This window comes from Taudactylus pleione, unplaced genomic scaffold (assembly GCF_031769625.1).
Source record: "Taudactylus pleione unplaced genomic scaffold, aTauple2 ptg000019l, whole genome shotgun sequence".
Classification (NCBI taxonomy): domain Eukaryota; kingdom Metazoa; phylum Chordata; class Amphibia; order Anura; family Myobatrachidae; genus Taudactylus; species Taudactylus pleione.
This window is the reverse complement of record NW_028284421.1, coordinates 39949825-39964253: the sequence shown is the minus strand read 5'-3', so window position 1 is coordinate 39964253 and position 14429 is coordinate 39949825. Positions and strand designations below refer to the sequence as shown.

The following is a 14429-nucleotide window of genomic DNA, read 5'->3' as shown; positions in this document are numbered from 1 at the left end:
TTAAAAGATTAAACAAAAACAAAAATAGCCCAATGTATAAACGTGCCCACTCCTTGGACACAAAAAAAGAAACAGAGGTGCTTTGCACTATGGGATACAGATGGGGAGGAGGCTATCCTTAAACAAGTTTAAGCTTGCACTTAGTGTCTTCTTCTTGAACAGCACCCTCTACCCACCATGGTTTACAGTGTCCCCCAGATAGGATGCTAGAGAAATGAAGGGTTACATTCATAAATCATGCAACCTAAACCCCATCAACAAAATCTAGGGCCCTAAGTGGACAAAAAGATTACACATGAACATGTAAGAAAAACAAACACTGAACCCTTCAGAACGCTTTGAATTCCTGTAATTATTTTGTACAAAATCTGAAGTGATCAATAAGGAATCACACAAAACAAAAATGTTTAGAAAATTCTTAGTTTTCGGCATGAATGATAATTGTTTGGGAAGACCAGCACTCGCTCTATATAGACGATGACAAGTTCATAGGAACATAAGCATGCAGTGAACCAGAAATGTCATAATTCAAGTTTGGAAGCTGCATTTGTCCTGGACCTGTGCATTATTGGTGTTAAAGGAAAGCTAGAGTTCATCATAGCACAAATATTACATTTTACATAATTCAGGACCAAAACACCCACCTGAAATGTCATCACCCTGCTGCTCCAAAGAATTCTGACTCCCACGAAGATCCCAGGATGGGGGGCTATATTTCCTACGTGTCACATACTGCCGGCCAATCGTCTTTTTAGCAGACTTTACAAGGTTCTTAGAGATGGTCCTTGGCAAAATAAGTTGCAAAGCCCACAAGGAAGAGAAGACAATAAGTGGAGAAGATAAAACCAACAAGTACTTTTTGCACAGTTCATAGTGTTATCCCACAGAAAAAAAGACATTTATGGAATCAAAACTCTGAAGTGAATAATAATAATACAGATAGGAAGGGTTACCGATTTATAAGTACATATAAACCTATTTCAGCTGCAGATAAGAAGGGTCCACCACAATTCTGTACTGTACATCACAGCACGAAGTAAATCCAAAAAGGTACTGGATAGCATAGGGAATTTGAAAGCTGATGTAAGTTAAGAAAAGCACATAGCGAAATTCCAGGTTATATTTTGCAATACTGGTGCATATGGAATTGTGCAGAAAGGTGCTGTAGCAGAGCAAATCGGATACTAGCTTTCATTTTCAGAGCTGCAATAATTGTTAATTGAGGCAGGCGTAAGTTTCACTCTACAGCTCTCTGTGGGGGCGAATCAATTCACGCGATGTTGAATAGTCCAGGGAAGGAGCTCCCAGAGTTATGCAATGGATGGCGCCGTTAAGCCCGAATAGTACCACTTAAGTCGGAGAATGCCAGTTACCGGGCCTTAAGCTGGGTGTTCAGTTGCGGTAACTGGCATTCTCTGACTAAAGTGCCAGCTGCGAGTTTGTTAACGGCGTGCTAAGCAGCAAAACAGCATCGCGGCCAGCACGTGAGTAAGATTTCTGCTAGCACCTCTGGAGGACTTAACAGCGCAGTCAAGTGAAGAGGCTCCAGGAACTCCTTCCCAGGGTTATTCAACATTGCACTGAATTGAATCACCCACTGTACTGTTGTAGCCAAGTTGAGCACCTAAAGCTTTATGTTGACCTAGCACCTCCCAAATCAACCTTGCTTACACATGGAGAGGGTTGGCCTGAAATAAAGCATTAATTATAACAAATTGTACCCATGTGTACTCTGTTTTATTTTTATGGGATTAATTGCATTATATCTTCAAAACTATTTGATTGCTATAAGTTCCAGCACTTTTCTGCACAATTAGACATGTACCAGTTTTTATGAATGTCTCCCAATGTGTTTAACTATTTCTATGTTTACCGTAAAGCAACTAAAATAAGCAGTGTATAGTTTGGATGGGGTAGGTACATGCATAAAGACTACCAAATGAATTTCTTACACACAGTACTGCACTAGTAAAATACTTGCTTTGCACTTTAAGAATCCTGAGCTGTATCTACAAGAAAACGTGGTGCATATTTGAGAGACCCAGAGTAAATGAAAACACGGAGATTGATCAGATCTATTCCAACGCTCTTGTATTATGATAGCAAAGGGTAACAAGCCAGGTGCATGGACTCTAAACTCTTGATATTTTTGCTCCAATACAGTATCAGTAAAATGCAGACACCAATGCAAAACTAGTGTTTTAACATGTGTGGTAAAAGAGGAGTTTTTTTTTGTTCTCTCCATAAAATCTTTTCCTTGTAATCCATCTGGGGAACATTGGTAGACTGTGGGTTAGAGGGGATGGCAAAAGGAGCAGGCACTAAATAGTTAAACTAGAATTATGCTTCACCCCCCCTCTAAGACCTAACTCAACAGAGCTCATATCTTAGGCTGGGTACACACCTAAAGATTTTCTATCCAACCATCCAACTAGTTGATTGGTTGGAATGAAAATCTGGTAAGGTATGAAAGCAAATGACAATCAGCAATTTGCTCCCAAACGCTGGGAAATGGAAAAAAACTGTTGTTTGAACAAATTGTTTAGATCAAACATTTAACAAACTTGTCTGGACGACCATTTATATCGGTTTTCTGGCATTTAGGAGCAAATTGCTGATCATCATTTACTCCCATATGTTACCAGATTTTCATTCCAACCAATCAACTAGTTGGATGGTAGGACAGAAAATCTTTAAGTGTGTACCCAGCTAAGTCTTTAACTAGGTGGTAAAGAGAAGAAAAACCTATCCAAAATAGAATAAGCTACAGGGAGAGAATGCAGTGTTCCCCAGATGGGAATGGATTTTACGGTACAAATAGCCTTTTTTCTCTACATTTAATCTGGGCGACACTGCTAGATTGTGAGATTTCCCAAAGCAAGCCTAAAGGAAGGAGGAGTGGTAAAGCCTGGAAAAGCCAGTCTTAAAATTGTACGCCAACTGGCGGCTCAGGAATCTTTAATGTAATCCAAGGCATAAAAGCAAAAGTGTTTCCAAGGTCCAGGCCGGCTCTGCACCACTATCAGACTGAGACCCTATGCCTTGCTTTACGTTATAATGCTATGAAGCACCTGGATGCTGGCTGTCGACAAAAGAAGCTAATGATTGGAGGAAACAGAATTAGAATCTGCAATAAAAGGAACAACTTCCACCAATTGAAGAAATTAAATACCCCTGGATGAGTTTCAAAACAGCGTTAAGGCCAAAGTAGGAACGAGTACCAAATAGTGCCGACACAGTACATGATGAACTGCCCATCAGGAAGCCAGGCCAGTCTGTCCAGGATAAGGGACCCTAAGTCATCTGCAACTGGAACTGAATCCTAGAAACTCAAAGGAAAAGCTGGCAGTAGCCCGAGAAAACCCCTAAGAATCGGGAAGAAACTGGAACTTAGGGGCTCCATCAATCAACCCGATCCAAGCAATTGGGAAAAAAAATAGTCCCATCACAGAAAAATGTACCTCAGAGATGCTTAACCATAAAGACCACAAACAGCAACCCTGTGCACCAGGGTCAGACAAAACTTCAGGGAGGCTCAATTAGAAGATCACAAAAGACAAAAATGCACCTAAGGGGCAGACAGGGCACATGCGGAGGGTACAGCTGACAACCATCAAAACCATGGACGAAAATCTGAACCTCTAGGAAAAAGATCACTAAGACTTTATCATGAAACCGTCCACACACACAAGCTCCTGACAGTCAAATGCGAGCTCAGCCGAGAAGCCTACGATACAAGAAAAAGCTGTTCTCATTGTGGCAAAACTGGTACCAACGAACATCATCACCCGGTCCCAGTACCTGACCAGAAGTCTGAAGACGACCAGACAATGCAATCAGTGTGGGCTTCATAAGGGATACCACCAAGTCTTGGGATCTTAACCATAAAAAAATCACAACGAGAATCCAGCTGAGTTGTGACTCAAAACAGCCTCATTAAGAAGAATGGCTCCACGGGGAGAACTGCCACACCCTGGCAACTTCAGAAGAGCATCAAAGTAGCTCTGAAAACCGGAAACTGCAGACACACATCAACAGAAGGCCTAGAACCATAAGGGAATTTCCAACAAATTCAAGCAATGCAGAAATATTGGCCATAAAGGCAATGAACAGAGATGAAGTTGACATCCCCAGATGCGAGAACCTCCCTATCAATGTCCATCTAATTGACGCCTATGGGGGATCAATTGGGACCCACAGGAACCCTGCGACAAAAAGCAGTTAGTCAGGGCTGGGTGCAATGACCTTTACAAGTCACCGCTAAGAAAAGCCAATTACTGACACAGATAGTTATAATCCGAGTGATAAAGACAGTACCAGGACCTGTGAGCCCTGAGGCACACACAGACGTTGCAACTGAACTTTTAGCAATGAGAATTGATACACATTATATGGCCATGCCCATTGTAGGACACCGCTTGAATCGTAGGACATATGCAATTGTATGATGTATAGCAAATAACTATGCGCCCCCCCCCCCCCAAAAAAAGAGAGCACATAAGCTTTATAGAATTAAACGTATGACGTATACCATACCACCTCAGTGATATATAAACACGTATTATACATCTGATGTATACCAGATGTCCATGCGCCCAGAAGAAGAAATAGTCCATCATCTCTCTTTCTATATACAGCCGTGGCCAAAAGTTTTGAGAATGACCAGTATTGGTTTTCACAAAGTTTGCTACTTCAGTGTTGTTAGACCTTTTTGTCAGATGTTACTATGTTATACTGAAGTAAAATTACAAGCATTTCATAAGTGTCAAAGGCTTTTATTGACAATTACATTAAGTTTATGCAAAGAGTCAATATTTGCAGTGTTGACCCTTCTTTTTCAAGACCTCTGCAATTCGCCCTGGCATGTTGTCAATCAACTTCTGGGCCACATTCTGACTAATGGCCGCCCATTCTTGCCTAATCAATGCTTGGAGTTTGTCAGAATTTGTGGGTTTTTGTTTGTCCACCCGCCTCTTGAGGATTGACCACAAGTTCTCAATGGGATTTAGGTCTGGGGAGTTTTCTGGCCATGGACCCAAAATTTAGATGTTTTGTTCCCCGAGCCACTTAGTTATCACTTTTGCCTAATGGCAAGGTGCTCCATCATGCTGAAAAAAAGGCATTGTTCGTCACCAAACTGCTCTTGTATGATTGGGAAAAGTTGGTCTTGGAGGCTGTTTTGGTACCATTCTTTATTCATAGTTGTGTTCTTAAGCAAAATTGTGAGTAAGCCTTGGCTGAGAAGCAACCCCACACATGAATGGTCTTAGGATGCTTTACTCTTGGCCACGGCTGTATATCTATATAAATATATAGGGCTACACTATACTTGTCAGTTATGCTCCTGATGATAGTTTTGTTCATACACTGAAACAACTATTGAGCTGACCAAATTGCTTATGAGGGAAAGGCATTACATAATTTGCTGCAGACGCTTCTTGATGCCAATTATCTGCTGATAAGTATTAGCCCTATGAAATTTGCTGCTAGCTTGCGTGAAATCCCTCTGCTTGCTTGATATTATGTCTACTGGAGATTTCTTACCCAGATAAAGTTTTGTTTGCATAAACTTTGGATGTGCTGGCTCCATATAAATATATCTTATATATAAAATTCATTGGTCTATACATTTCTTTGTTTGTCTGTGCTTCCGATTATGCATTTGGACACCCCCAGCACCAATTGTGATGAAACCAACGCGAGGTGGTCCAGTTGGATCCTGGACAGGTTTTAGGCAGGGGTTAGAATCCCAGTCTGACCTCCCGTTGGTGTACACTGGGCAGAACTTTGACCCGGGGAGCCTGTTCTGAGCCTTCAACTGGATGGATTTGGAATACAACTTCACAGAGTGGTAACATTGGATCCCAGAAGACATACTTGAAGGTTGAAGTCCTTTGTATAGTTTTCTGAGAATGGCATCCTGCCATTTCTTCCCAGGGAGGAGGCTGCAGCAGTAGAAACAACTCACTGAACTGTACCACTGTTCATCAGAATCTAAGTGACAGGACCGGTGCCCAGCGTTACCCAGATGTAGGCTACCTTAACCACCACCAAAGTGGTCTATAAGGTACTGGGACACTCTGGGCTAGTGACCTGATAATCCTTCTGGAGTGTGAGGTCTGAGCTCTGGTAAGGTAAAAGGGCTTAGAAGAGGGTGGAGCATAGTTCGTTTGTTAACTATTTAGTGCAGAGGTCTCCAACCTTTGGCCCTCCAGCTGCTGTGGAGCTACAGATCCCAGGATGCCCTGCCACAATTTTAGCATGCTGTTATATCAAAATGGTGGCAGTGCATGCTGGGATGTGTAGTTCCACAGCAGCTGGATGGCCAAAGGTTGAAGACCCCTGATTTAGTGCCTGCTCCTTGTCCCATCCCCTTTAACCTACAGTAGAGCAGTGCCCCCAGATTAGATGGTAGAGGAAGCAGTTGAATTTTCAACACCCATTTTGTAGTGATATGGTTAATATCTTATAAGTGATGAAGAATACAAACAGTTGAACAGATAATAAAAGCCAATATTTTAGTTTAAATAACAGTTAATTATTAATAGTTTTTCATGATACAATCCAATGTTGCTAAAATAAGATAATGCAGTGGAAATCTACCTAACCATTGAAGATAAATGACCATACAAAGTGAAGTGGATTTAATTCCACATGAGGAGAATACAATTGAGGACCTGGCAAGATACCCTGCTGTATATGACACATGAAAGTGGATAATATAATCTCTGTGTTCTCAATGTAGCACTGGGTTTTAGATGGCATCCTATCCCTCATGATAGTAAGTTATGACGCAAGACAATGCTGTGAATCACCAACACACATCTTTTCACCCAATGCTATGTCACAGCAGCATTGGGCTCAAAGGCTTCTTGGTATTGTGTTACAGTCTTCAGTTGTTGTGCTTATTGTTTACTGTGTGTATTTCAGTGCCAGTATAGAAAATGGACAGATTGGAAATAGCTGCACACCCAGAAGTACGGCTTGTCACCATGAGACCACGACCAGGCTGGGTATAAATGTGAGGTCTTACGTTTCTGAATGGAAGCGACCGAGAGATAAACCCACAGCCAGACGGCCTTGGAACACATCACTGACATGGAGAGAGCTACAGAGAAAGATAGGGGGTCACTGCACTGATGAGGACCAGGTCCACAAATAGGATCACACAGTACGGTATTTAAGAAGGCAGGAAGGTACTTATAGCATGGGTCCGGAACACTTGATATATGCTGAAGAAAACCACAGGGAGTTGTACAAGAAATACATAGAAGAGAGGGAAGGTCAATGATACAAAGAAGGCAACATAACAACATGCAGATCAGAGCACGCACTCAAATGTGTTTTGTAGATTAACATACTAAACGCATTTAAATTAATTATGTCATTTTGGCCTGGTTTGGGCATGGAAGGAAAAGTGGGGGGCATGTAACACTCAATTAATGAATTGGGGAGGCTGTGTGGGTTTTGATAGAAGTATGATTCAACTCACTTGATGGAGGGATTCTTATCCTTGGTCCTTGGCTGTGCAGTATTCTGAAGGGAGTGGCCAATACTGAACGGATAGGTTCCCAGAACATCTTGAGGGTACCTCAGTTTGTGCAACTGCTTGCGGAAACCTTCAGAGACCTCAGATGGGACCTCTTCATCAAATGCCACCCGCAGAAGCTGTAATCAGAATATAAATATCAAGTTAAGCAAAGCCTATAAAAAATTGTGTGCAGGTGAACTAAATGCAAAAGAATGAAAAAAATAAATAAATAAAATAGGTATTTCGCATTAACTTTTATTAACTCTTGAATATCATTTGGTCAAGGAGGGCTGCTCACGCATAGACCTTCTGCACTTTCTGGTAATTTACACTTATCCTAATGAAGAAACCATACCATATGGTGAAACACGCGAGAGTCATACACCTTCAGGACAAGCTCCAGTTTTTGTTAGGCAACTATCCATCCATCCAGAATCAGCGGGACTTCAACAATCAGCCCAGCGACAATACTCTATCCAACAGCGGTGACGCACTCCTGCCTTCAGGTCCACCAACTAGCTTATCTACCAGCTAAAAGTCGTAGGCTCGGAAGATCAGCATGGGAAACACACATTTCCAATAGTGCTGAGAAAATTTGCTTCCTAGAACAGTGAGAATATTCACTATCAGCAATTTTGAACATCTGCATTACTAATACCAGTCTGTTTTTTACCTAATTCCAGAGGTATAATATTCTCTTATTACTGGTACTGGAGATATGACTAAATACATTCCGGGACTATTTTATCTTTCTTATTGGCTATTACAGATGCAATTTAAGGCTATGAGCTCCTGAAGGTTTTGTATTGCTATATGTTGATTTATTTCATTTTTTAAAGAACAGGAAGCAGCAGGTGAGGTGGGGTAGGTTTACATCTGGTGGTCGAATAATCAGTACAGGGGTTCCTCAAGGATGTGTCCTTTCGCCACTGCTCTTTTCGTTGTACACAAACGACTGCAGTTCTGGTGAGCCATCTGTGAAATTATTGAAATTTGCGGACGATACTACCATTATAGGCCTCATTAGGGACGGTGATGAGTCCGCTTACAGGAGAGTAGTTTAGTTGAACGTTTGGCCATTTGGTGTGGTGAGAATAATCTGGAGCTAAATCCACAGAAAACAGTGGAAATGATAGTGGACTTTAGAAGACAGCCGCCTGTGATGTCTCCTGTTGTCAGCAGTGACACGGTGATGTCTGTAGTAGACTCCTTTAGGTTTTTAGGGTCAGTGATTTCACGGGACCTAAAATGGGGAACTAATGTGGACTCCACTGTGAAGAAGGCTCAGCAGAGGCTGTACTTTTTGCGTCAGATCAGGAAGTTTAATCAGCCACAAGAATTGCTAGTCCTTTTTTATTCAACAATAATTCAATCTGTCCTTTGTATATCAATTATTGTTTGCCACAGCTCTATTACAGAATGGGAGAGGAACAGACTACAGAGAGTGGTTAGGGCTGCAGAAAAAATTATAGGTATTGATTCCCCCCCCCCCTTCAAGATCTATATTTAGCCAGGATTAGCAGGCGAGCTGGTAACATTGTGGCAGATCATGTACATCCAGGCTGTCACCCATTCAAATGTTACCCTCTGGTAGGCGGTATAGGGCACAACGGGTGAGGGGGTAGGGTGGGCTGTTCTGTGGTATGGTTGATTGGCATTGTAGTTGTGAGTTCTATGGAAGTGTGTTAATCCGGAACTAATTCCTTGTATATTTATGTATACTTGGTCAAATAAAGTTGAATTGAATTGTTATTGTAATGTTTATTTAATGTACTCCTACCTCTGGGAGATAAAATATATATGAACAATTATCGTTATTATTTTGTTGCACATTTCAGATATATATTCATTCTTCATCATACATATTGGTCTTTATACTTTTGATTTTTGGTCACTTACACCTAAGTATAGAAGTGCCGTCATCATGGACATGATATTTGCAAATACTTGTGAACTTGTTGCCAGATCCAATGGAAGTTTTTTAATTGGTAATGCTGGTTCTGCCCACAAACCAGAGAAGGCTCTAATCTCCCTCCCATATGAATCTGTCCACCCTGAGCGGAGTTGTTCAAGAACTTCATGTTTGAAGTTAGATGATCCAGGTAAATCCCCAAACCTCTTCTGTCCATTTGGAACTGTAACATTCATCTCTGAGGAAAGTAAAGACGGAATGACTCCCCAGTAGAGGAAGACACCTTGGCCCGAAATGTAGTAGTCTTCGAGTTGTGGGCAGTGGCGAGATTTCCAACCTGGTTTCGACTTATGAAAAATGTTCACTTTAAATCTAGCAGCTTCATCACTAAAATCTTGCTGCTGCTGCGGCTATTTTATTTGGTCAGGCCATGGAGCTCCCTCCAATTCATCTCTGGTGCTACCTACGGTTACAGGAGACTCCAGCCACGGACCCAGGGCCATATTAATAGCAGTGTAGGCCCTGGACAAAGCATTGCAGTGCCCCCTCTCAGAACGGCTGGTAATGTGGCTCCTCACTCAGAGTTTTCATATGTTCTGCCAGACCACCCCCCCCCCCTCTTCCCTTTAGCCAGCACAGCCAGGTACACAATAGACAATGTGTGGTCCGATCCAGGAGATCGGAGATTTTCACATTGTCTAGTGTTTACCCGCTAGGACATCCTCCATCGGCCCTGCGTGCAGATCCAACGGGCGATATCATTAGTGGGGCCATGCTGCCAAATGCATCATGGCCCCCGCCGTTGCTGCCAGCATCAACAAGTGTGTATGCACTTGCTGATGCCGGCACCCCCGCCGAGTCCTGTTGCTGACGAGGTCGGGCACACTAGACATCATCTAGTATGATGTATGCAGGTAACTATATGAATATAGAATGTGAGGGTGTGATGCATCATGCATCACATTTTGAAAGCAATGTATCCTGCCAATGATTGCATGCATAAGTGTTTAGAAATGCTGTATTGATGTAGTTTTGCGATTAAAAACACAAAGGACCGCTATTCTTTGCGGTGTGAGGAATTCTGGGTTTACATCGGCAAGTTAATGTGCGAGCCGCGGAGGACACTGGGAGGGATCCTATTGGATTTCTCTCAGGGACTAAAGTGAAAAGAAGCCCATAGGCTACTATTAGGCAACGCAATCTATAGATGGTACTGCCTATGGTGTACAAGCTCCAGAAAATTTTGCTTTCCGGAGCTTGGTGCAAATGGGAAATGCGGTCAAACCTACAAAAATAATAGCTTTCGTATTTTTGTTGTATTCGTTTAATGAAAGAGTTTGAGAATACATTGAAAAAATGTAACAGGCAAAAAATTGAATTATTATAAAACAATTCAAATAGGCAAAAAAAATAAACAGTTAAGCACAACGTATTTAAAATTGACTTCTAAAATTGGTTAGAATATATAAGATTGGTAGTAGGGGTGAGGAAGGTGGGGGGAGAGAAGAAAAAAAAAAAAAAAAGGATGAAAAAAGGAGGAAGATGGAGTAGGGTAAAGATAAAGGGAGAGCGAGTCGAATGAGGATTTGGAATTAGGAGTTTCAGTAGAAGTGATCATCACGTCACTAACCAAGACCAGGGAGGGGTAAATTTTGATCAGAAGTTCCAATCTATCTGGAGCCCTTGGTACTCTAAACAGTGTTGTTCCGCAAACTAGTAATGTATTCCACTTTAGCTACAAACCAAATTCTGTTCACAAGTTCCTGTTTGCTGGGAGTGTTCGGGACCTTCCAATTACGGGCTATTTGATATCTGGCTGCTGAAGATATGCGAAGAGCTAAATTATTGGAGATGTTGGGGACATTATCGATCGGAGCACAAAGTAGATTAGCAGAGGTGGGGTAAGTCGGAAGTTTAAGGAGTTGAGAGAGCAGGGTATGAACCATGTCCCAGAATGGAACGATCAGAGGACAGGTCCACCATGTGTGAAAAAATTTACTAATTTGGCCGCAACCTCTCCAACAAAGGTTGGAAGAGTTTGGATACATCTGATGGAGACGTTACGGTACTAGGTACCACCTGGTGTACACCTTATAAGAATTATCTTTGATTGCTACGCTGATGGAACATTTTGAGATAGCCAAGCGTATAGTTTCAGAGGCCTCCTTTCCAAGGCATATGCCCATAACTGATTCCCATGCTTGTTCATGTATTTCAAGTGGAGGAGACTCCAACGCCAAAATAGTATGGTATATGGATGAAATGGCTCCCTTGTTATTAAATTTATAAATGCAGTGTCTTTCAAAGGGTGTGGGGTTGGGTGGGGAGAGAGCAGAGGAAAGTGAAGTCACAAAATGGCGGATTTGTAAGTATTGGTAATGTAGGTTATTAGGGATTCCATATTTTTCCTGGATTTCTGCGAAGGATAGAGGAGAGAATGCCCTGATTATATGGTGGAGCCTTGTGACACCGGCCAATGTCCAGGGGTGAGCCCTGACATGTGATAGGCCTGGAGGGAATGCAGGATTATACCAGATGGGTGTTAGAGGGGAAGGGTGCGAGAAGAGGTTTAGTTTTTTATTCATTAGATCCCAATTACTAAGTGTCAACATAATAGTGGGAGACAGTAAGGATGATTTGGGTCTATGTTTACGAGGCAGCCACGGCAAATAGGAGATTGAATATATGTCCACAAGATCGCTTTCCAGGTCAACCCAACGTTTGACATGTCGAGGAGAATGCCATGAGACCAACTGGCTTAATCAGGTGGCATTATAGTAACAGCGTAGGTTGGGTAAACCTAGGCCTCCTACCCATGTACGTTTAGTAAATATATCCCGACGAATACGGGTTTTTTATTATCCCAAACAAATTTGCCAAGCGCAGATTGAAGAGTGTCTAGAGTGTGAGACGGAATAGGTACAGGGAGAGTCTGGAAGAGGTATAATAGTTTAGGGATAATATTCATTTTCACGGCATTAATACGCCCTATCCATGAAAGAAAATATGTTCGCCATTGTTGCAGGTCTGTATTTATTTATCTAATGAGGGGGGGATAATTGCTTTTATAGAGTGAGTCATAGGACTTTGTGATGGAAACCCCAAGATATTTCAGGGAATCCCTTTTCCATAAAAAACTAAAATTTGATTGTAATAACTGCTTCGTACCTCCAGGGAGATGGAGAGGAAGGGCCTCAGATTTGTCATGATTGATTTTATAGCCAGATAAGGAGCCATAGAGAGAGAGTTCCTGAAATAGATTTGGAAGTGACGTGAGAGGTCTTGTTAATGTAAGGAGTATATCATCAGCAAATAAGGAAAGGGTATATTGGGATTGTTTGATGTTGACACCGGCTATGTTAGGATTTTCCCTTATACGGCTAGCGAGCGGTTCTATGATAAGGGCAAATATCAGGGGTGATAAAGGACACCCTTGTCTTGTTCCATTAGGGATCGAGAATGGGTCTGAAAGTAGACCGCCTGCGGATACTGAAGCGGAAGGGTTATAATAAAGAGCTTGAATAGCTTGTAAGAATTTACAGTGAAACCCGAAGCTGCGCAGTGTCTGGAACATAAATGGCCAAGAAACCCTATCAAAGGCCTTCTTCGCGTCCAAAGCAAGCACCAGAGAGGGAAGCTTATGAGTATTGATATAATGAACTACATCAATCATGCCTCTAGTATTGTCTTGTGCCTGCCTGGACAGGATAAAGCCTACCTGGTCGGGGTGGATTGGAGTGGGGAGTAGTGGGTTTAACCTATTCGCTAGTACCTTGGCGAAAATTTTCAGATCGGTATTAAGTAGTGAAATGGGGCGGTAGTTAGACACTAATAATGGGTCCTTACTGGGTTTTGGGATGACTGTGATAGTAGCTTTAGTCGTGTCTGGATGAAATGAAGCTCCTTCTAGGATTTGGTTAAAAAACGCTGTTAAATGGGGTAACAGTGAGGATTGGAACGTTTTATAATAAGACATTGGAAATCCGTCGGGACCAGGGGCTTTTGAGGGTTTTTGCGATTTAAGGGCCGAGATAATTTCTTCAGCGGAGATAAGGTCGTTGAGAGCAGATGAAGTTGCGTTATTTATGAAGGGAAGATTACAAGAGGCTAAATAATCTGCGATTGAAGTGTCGGCTGGCGAAAGAAGGGGGGAGTATTTGGAAATATTATAGAGGTGTTCGTAATATGGGCCTGATTCAGACCCGCTCACGAGCGCTGAGCGCTCGCAAGCGGGTCGATGTTGCCCAAGTGAGCATGCGCACGACGGATGCGGCTCCGTCTTGCGCATGCGCGAGACCCGAATAACGACGACCAAGCCGTCGTTATGGGTCTCGCACCAAAGGGGGTGTGCTGTCGATGGTGATTGACAGCACACCCCCTTTGGTGGGCGTGGCTGCCCAGACGGAGGCGTTCCCATGGGAACCGTCTGGGGCCAGCCCCACTGACATCACTACTGATGTCAGTGGGAGTGCTTTCGGCTCTGATAGAGCCGAAAGCACTCCAGGGCTTGCGGCAGCGAGACCCTACCGCAAGGGTCTCGTCGCAAGTCTGGTCGCGATGGTCTTGACCATCGCGACCATCAATTTGGCTGCTCGCTATAGCTGTCGGTGGTCACCCACAGCTATGCGAGCGGCCAAGAGGCCGCTCCAAAAAGTAAGAGGGACGGCTCTGATTCAGAGCGAGCGCTCTGTCAGAGCGTCCAGCTCTGAATCAGGGCATATGTTTTAAATAGCGAATTGATGGTAGTAGGATTATATTGATGAGTGCCAAGGTCGTCTTTTAATACTGGGATCAGTTTTGGCTTTCCGGGCCTTCAACTTATTAGCTAGAAGGGAATCCACTTTATTACTTTTTTCATAGCATAATTGGTTAAGCCAGCATAGGGACTGTTCAGTTTTTTCGGCTTGAAGGGCATTAAGGGAGGCTTTTACAGAAGTTAATTGGTTATATATGAAGCGGGTAGGGAGGCGTTTATGAGAGGTTTCC

General features: G+C 42.7%; 1 protein-coding gene across 9 annotated transcripts in view; it reads right to left on the bottom strand.

The window, feature by feature from the left end:
- SBF1 (SET binding factor 1) overlaps window positions 1-14429 on the bottom strand; it is a 200543-nt gene that overhangs the window by 56145 nt on the left and 129969 nt on the right. For 5 of the 9 annotated variants that reach the window (XM_088447288.1, XM_088447296.1, XM_088447322.1 and 2 more), the window contains 2 exons: window positions 7493-7668; window positions 645-784 (listed from right to left, as the gene is read on the bottom strand). In XM_088447288.1, the coding sequence (XP_088303414.1) occupies window positions 645-784; window positions 7493-7668 (316 nt within the window). Of the gene's footprint in view, window positions 1-644; window positions 785-7033; window positions 7109-7492; window positions 7669-14429 lie in introns of all 9 variants that reach the window. The other 4 variants (XM_088447263.1, XM_088447315.1, XM_088447281.1 and 1 more) reach the window with 1 other exon arrangement.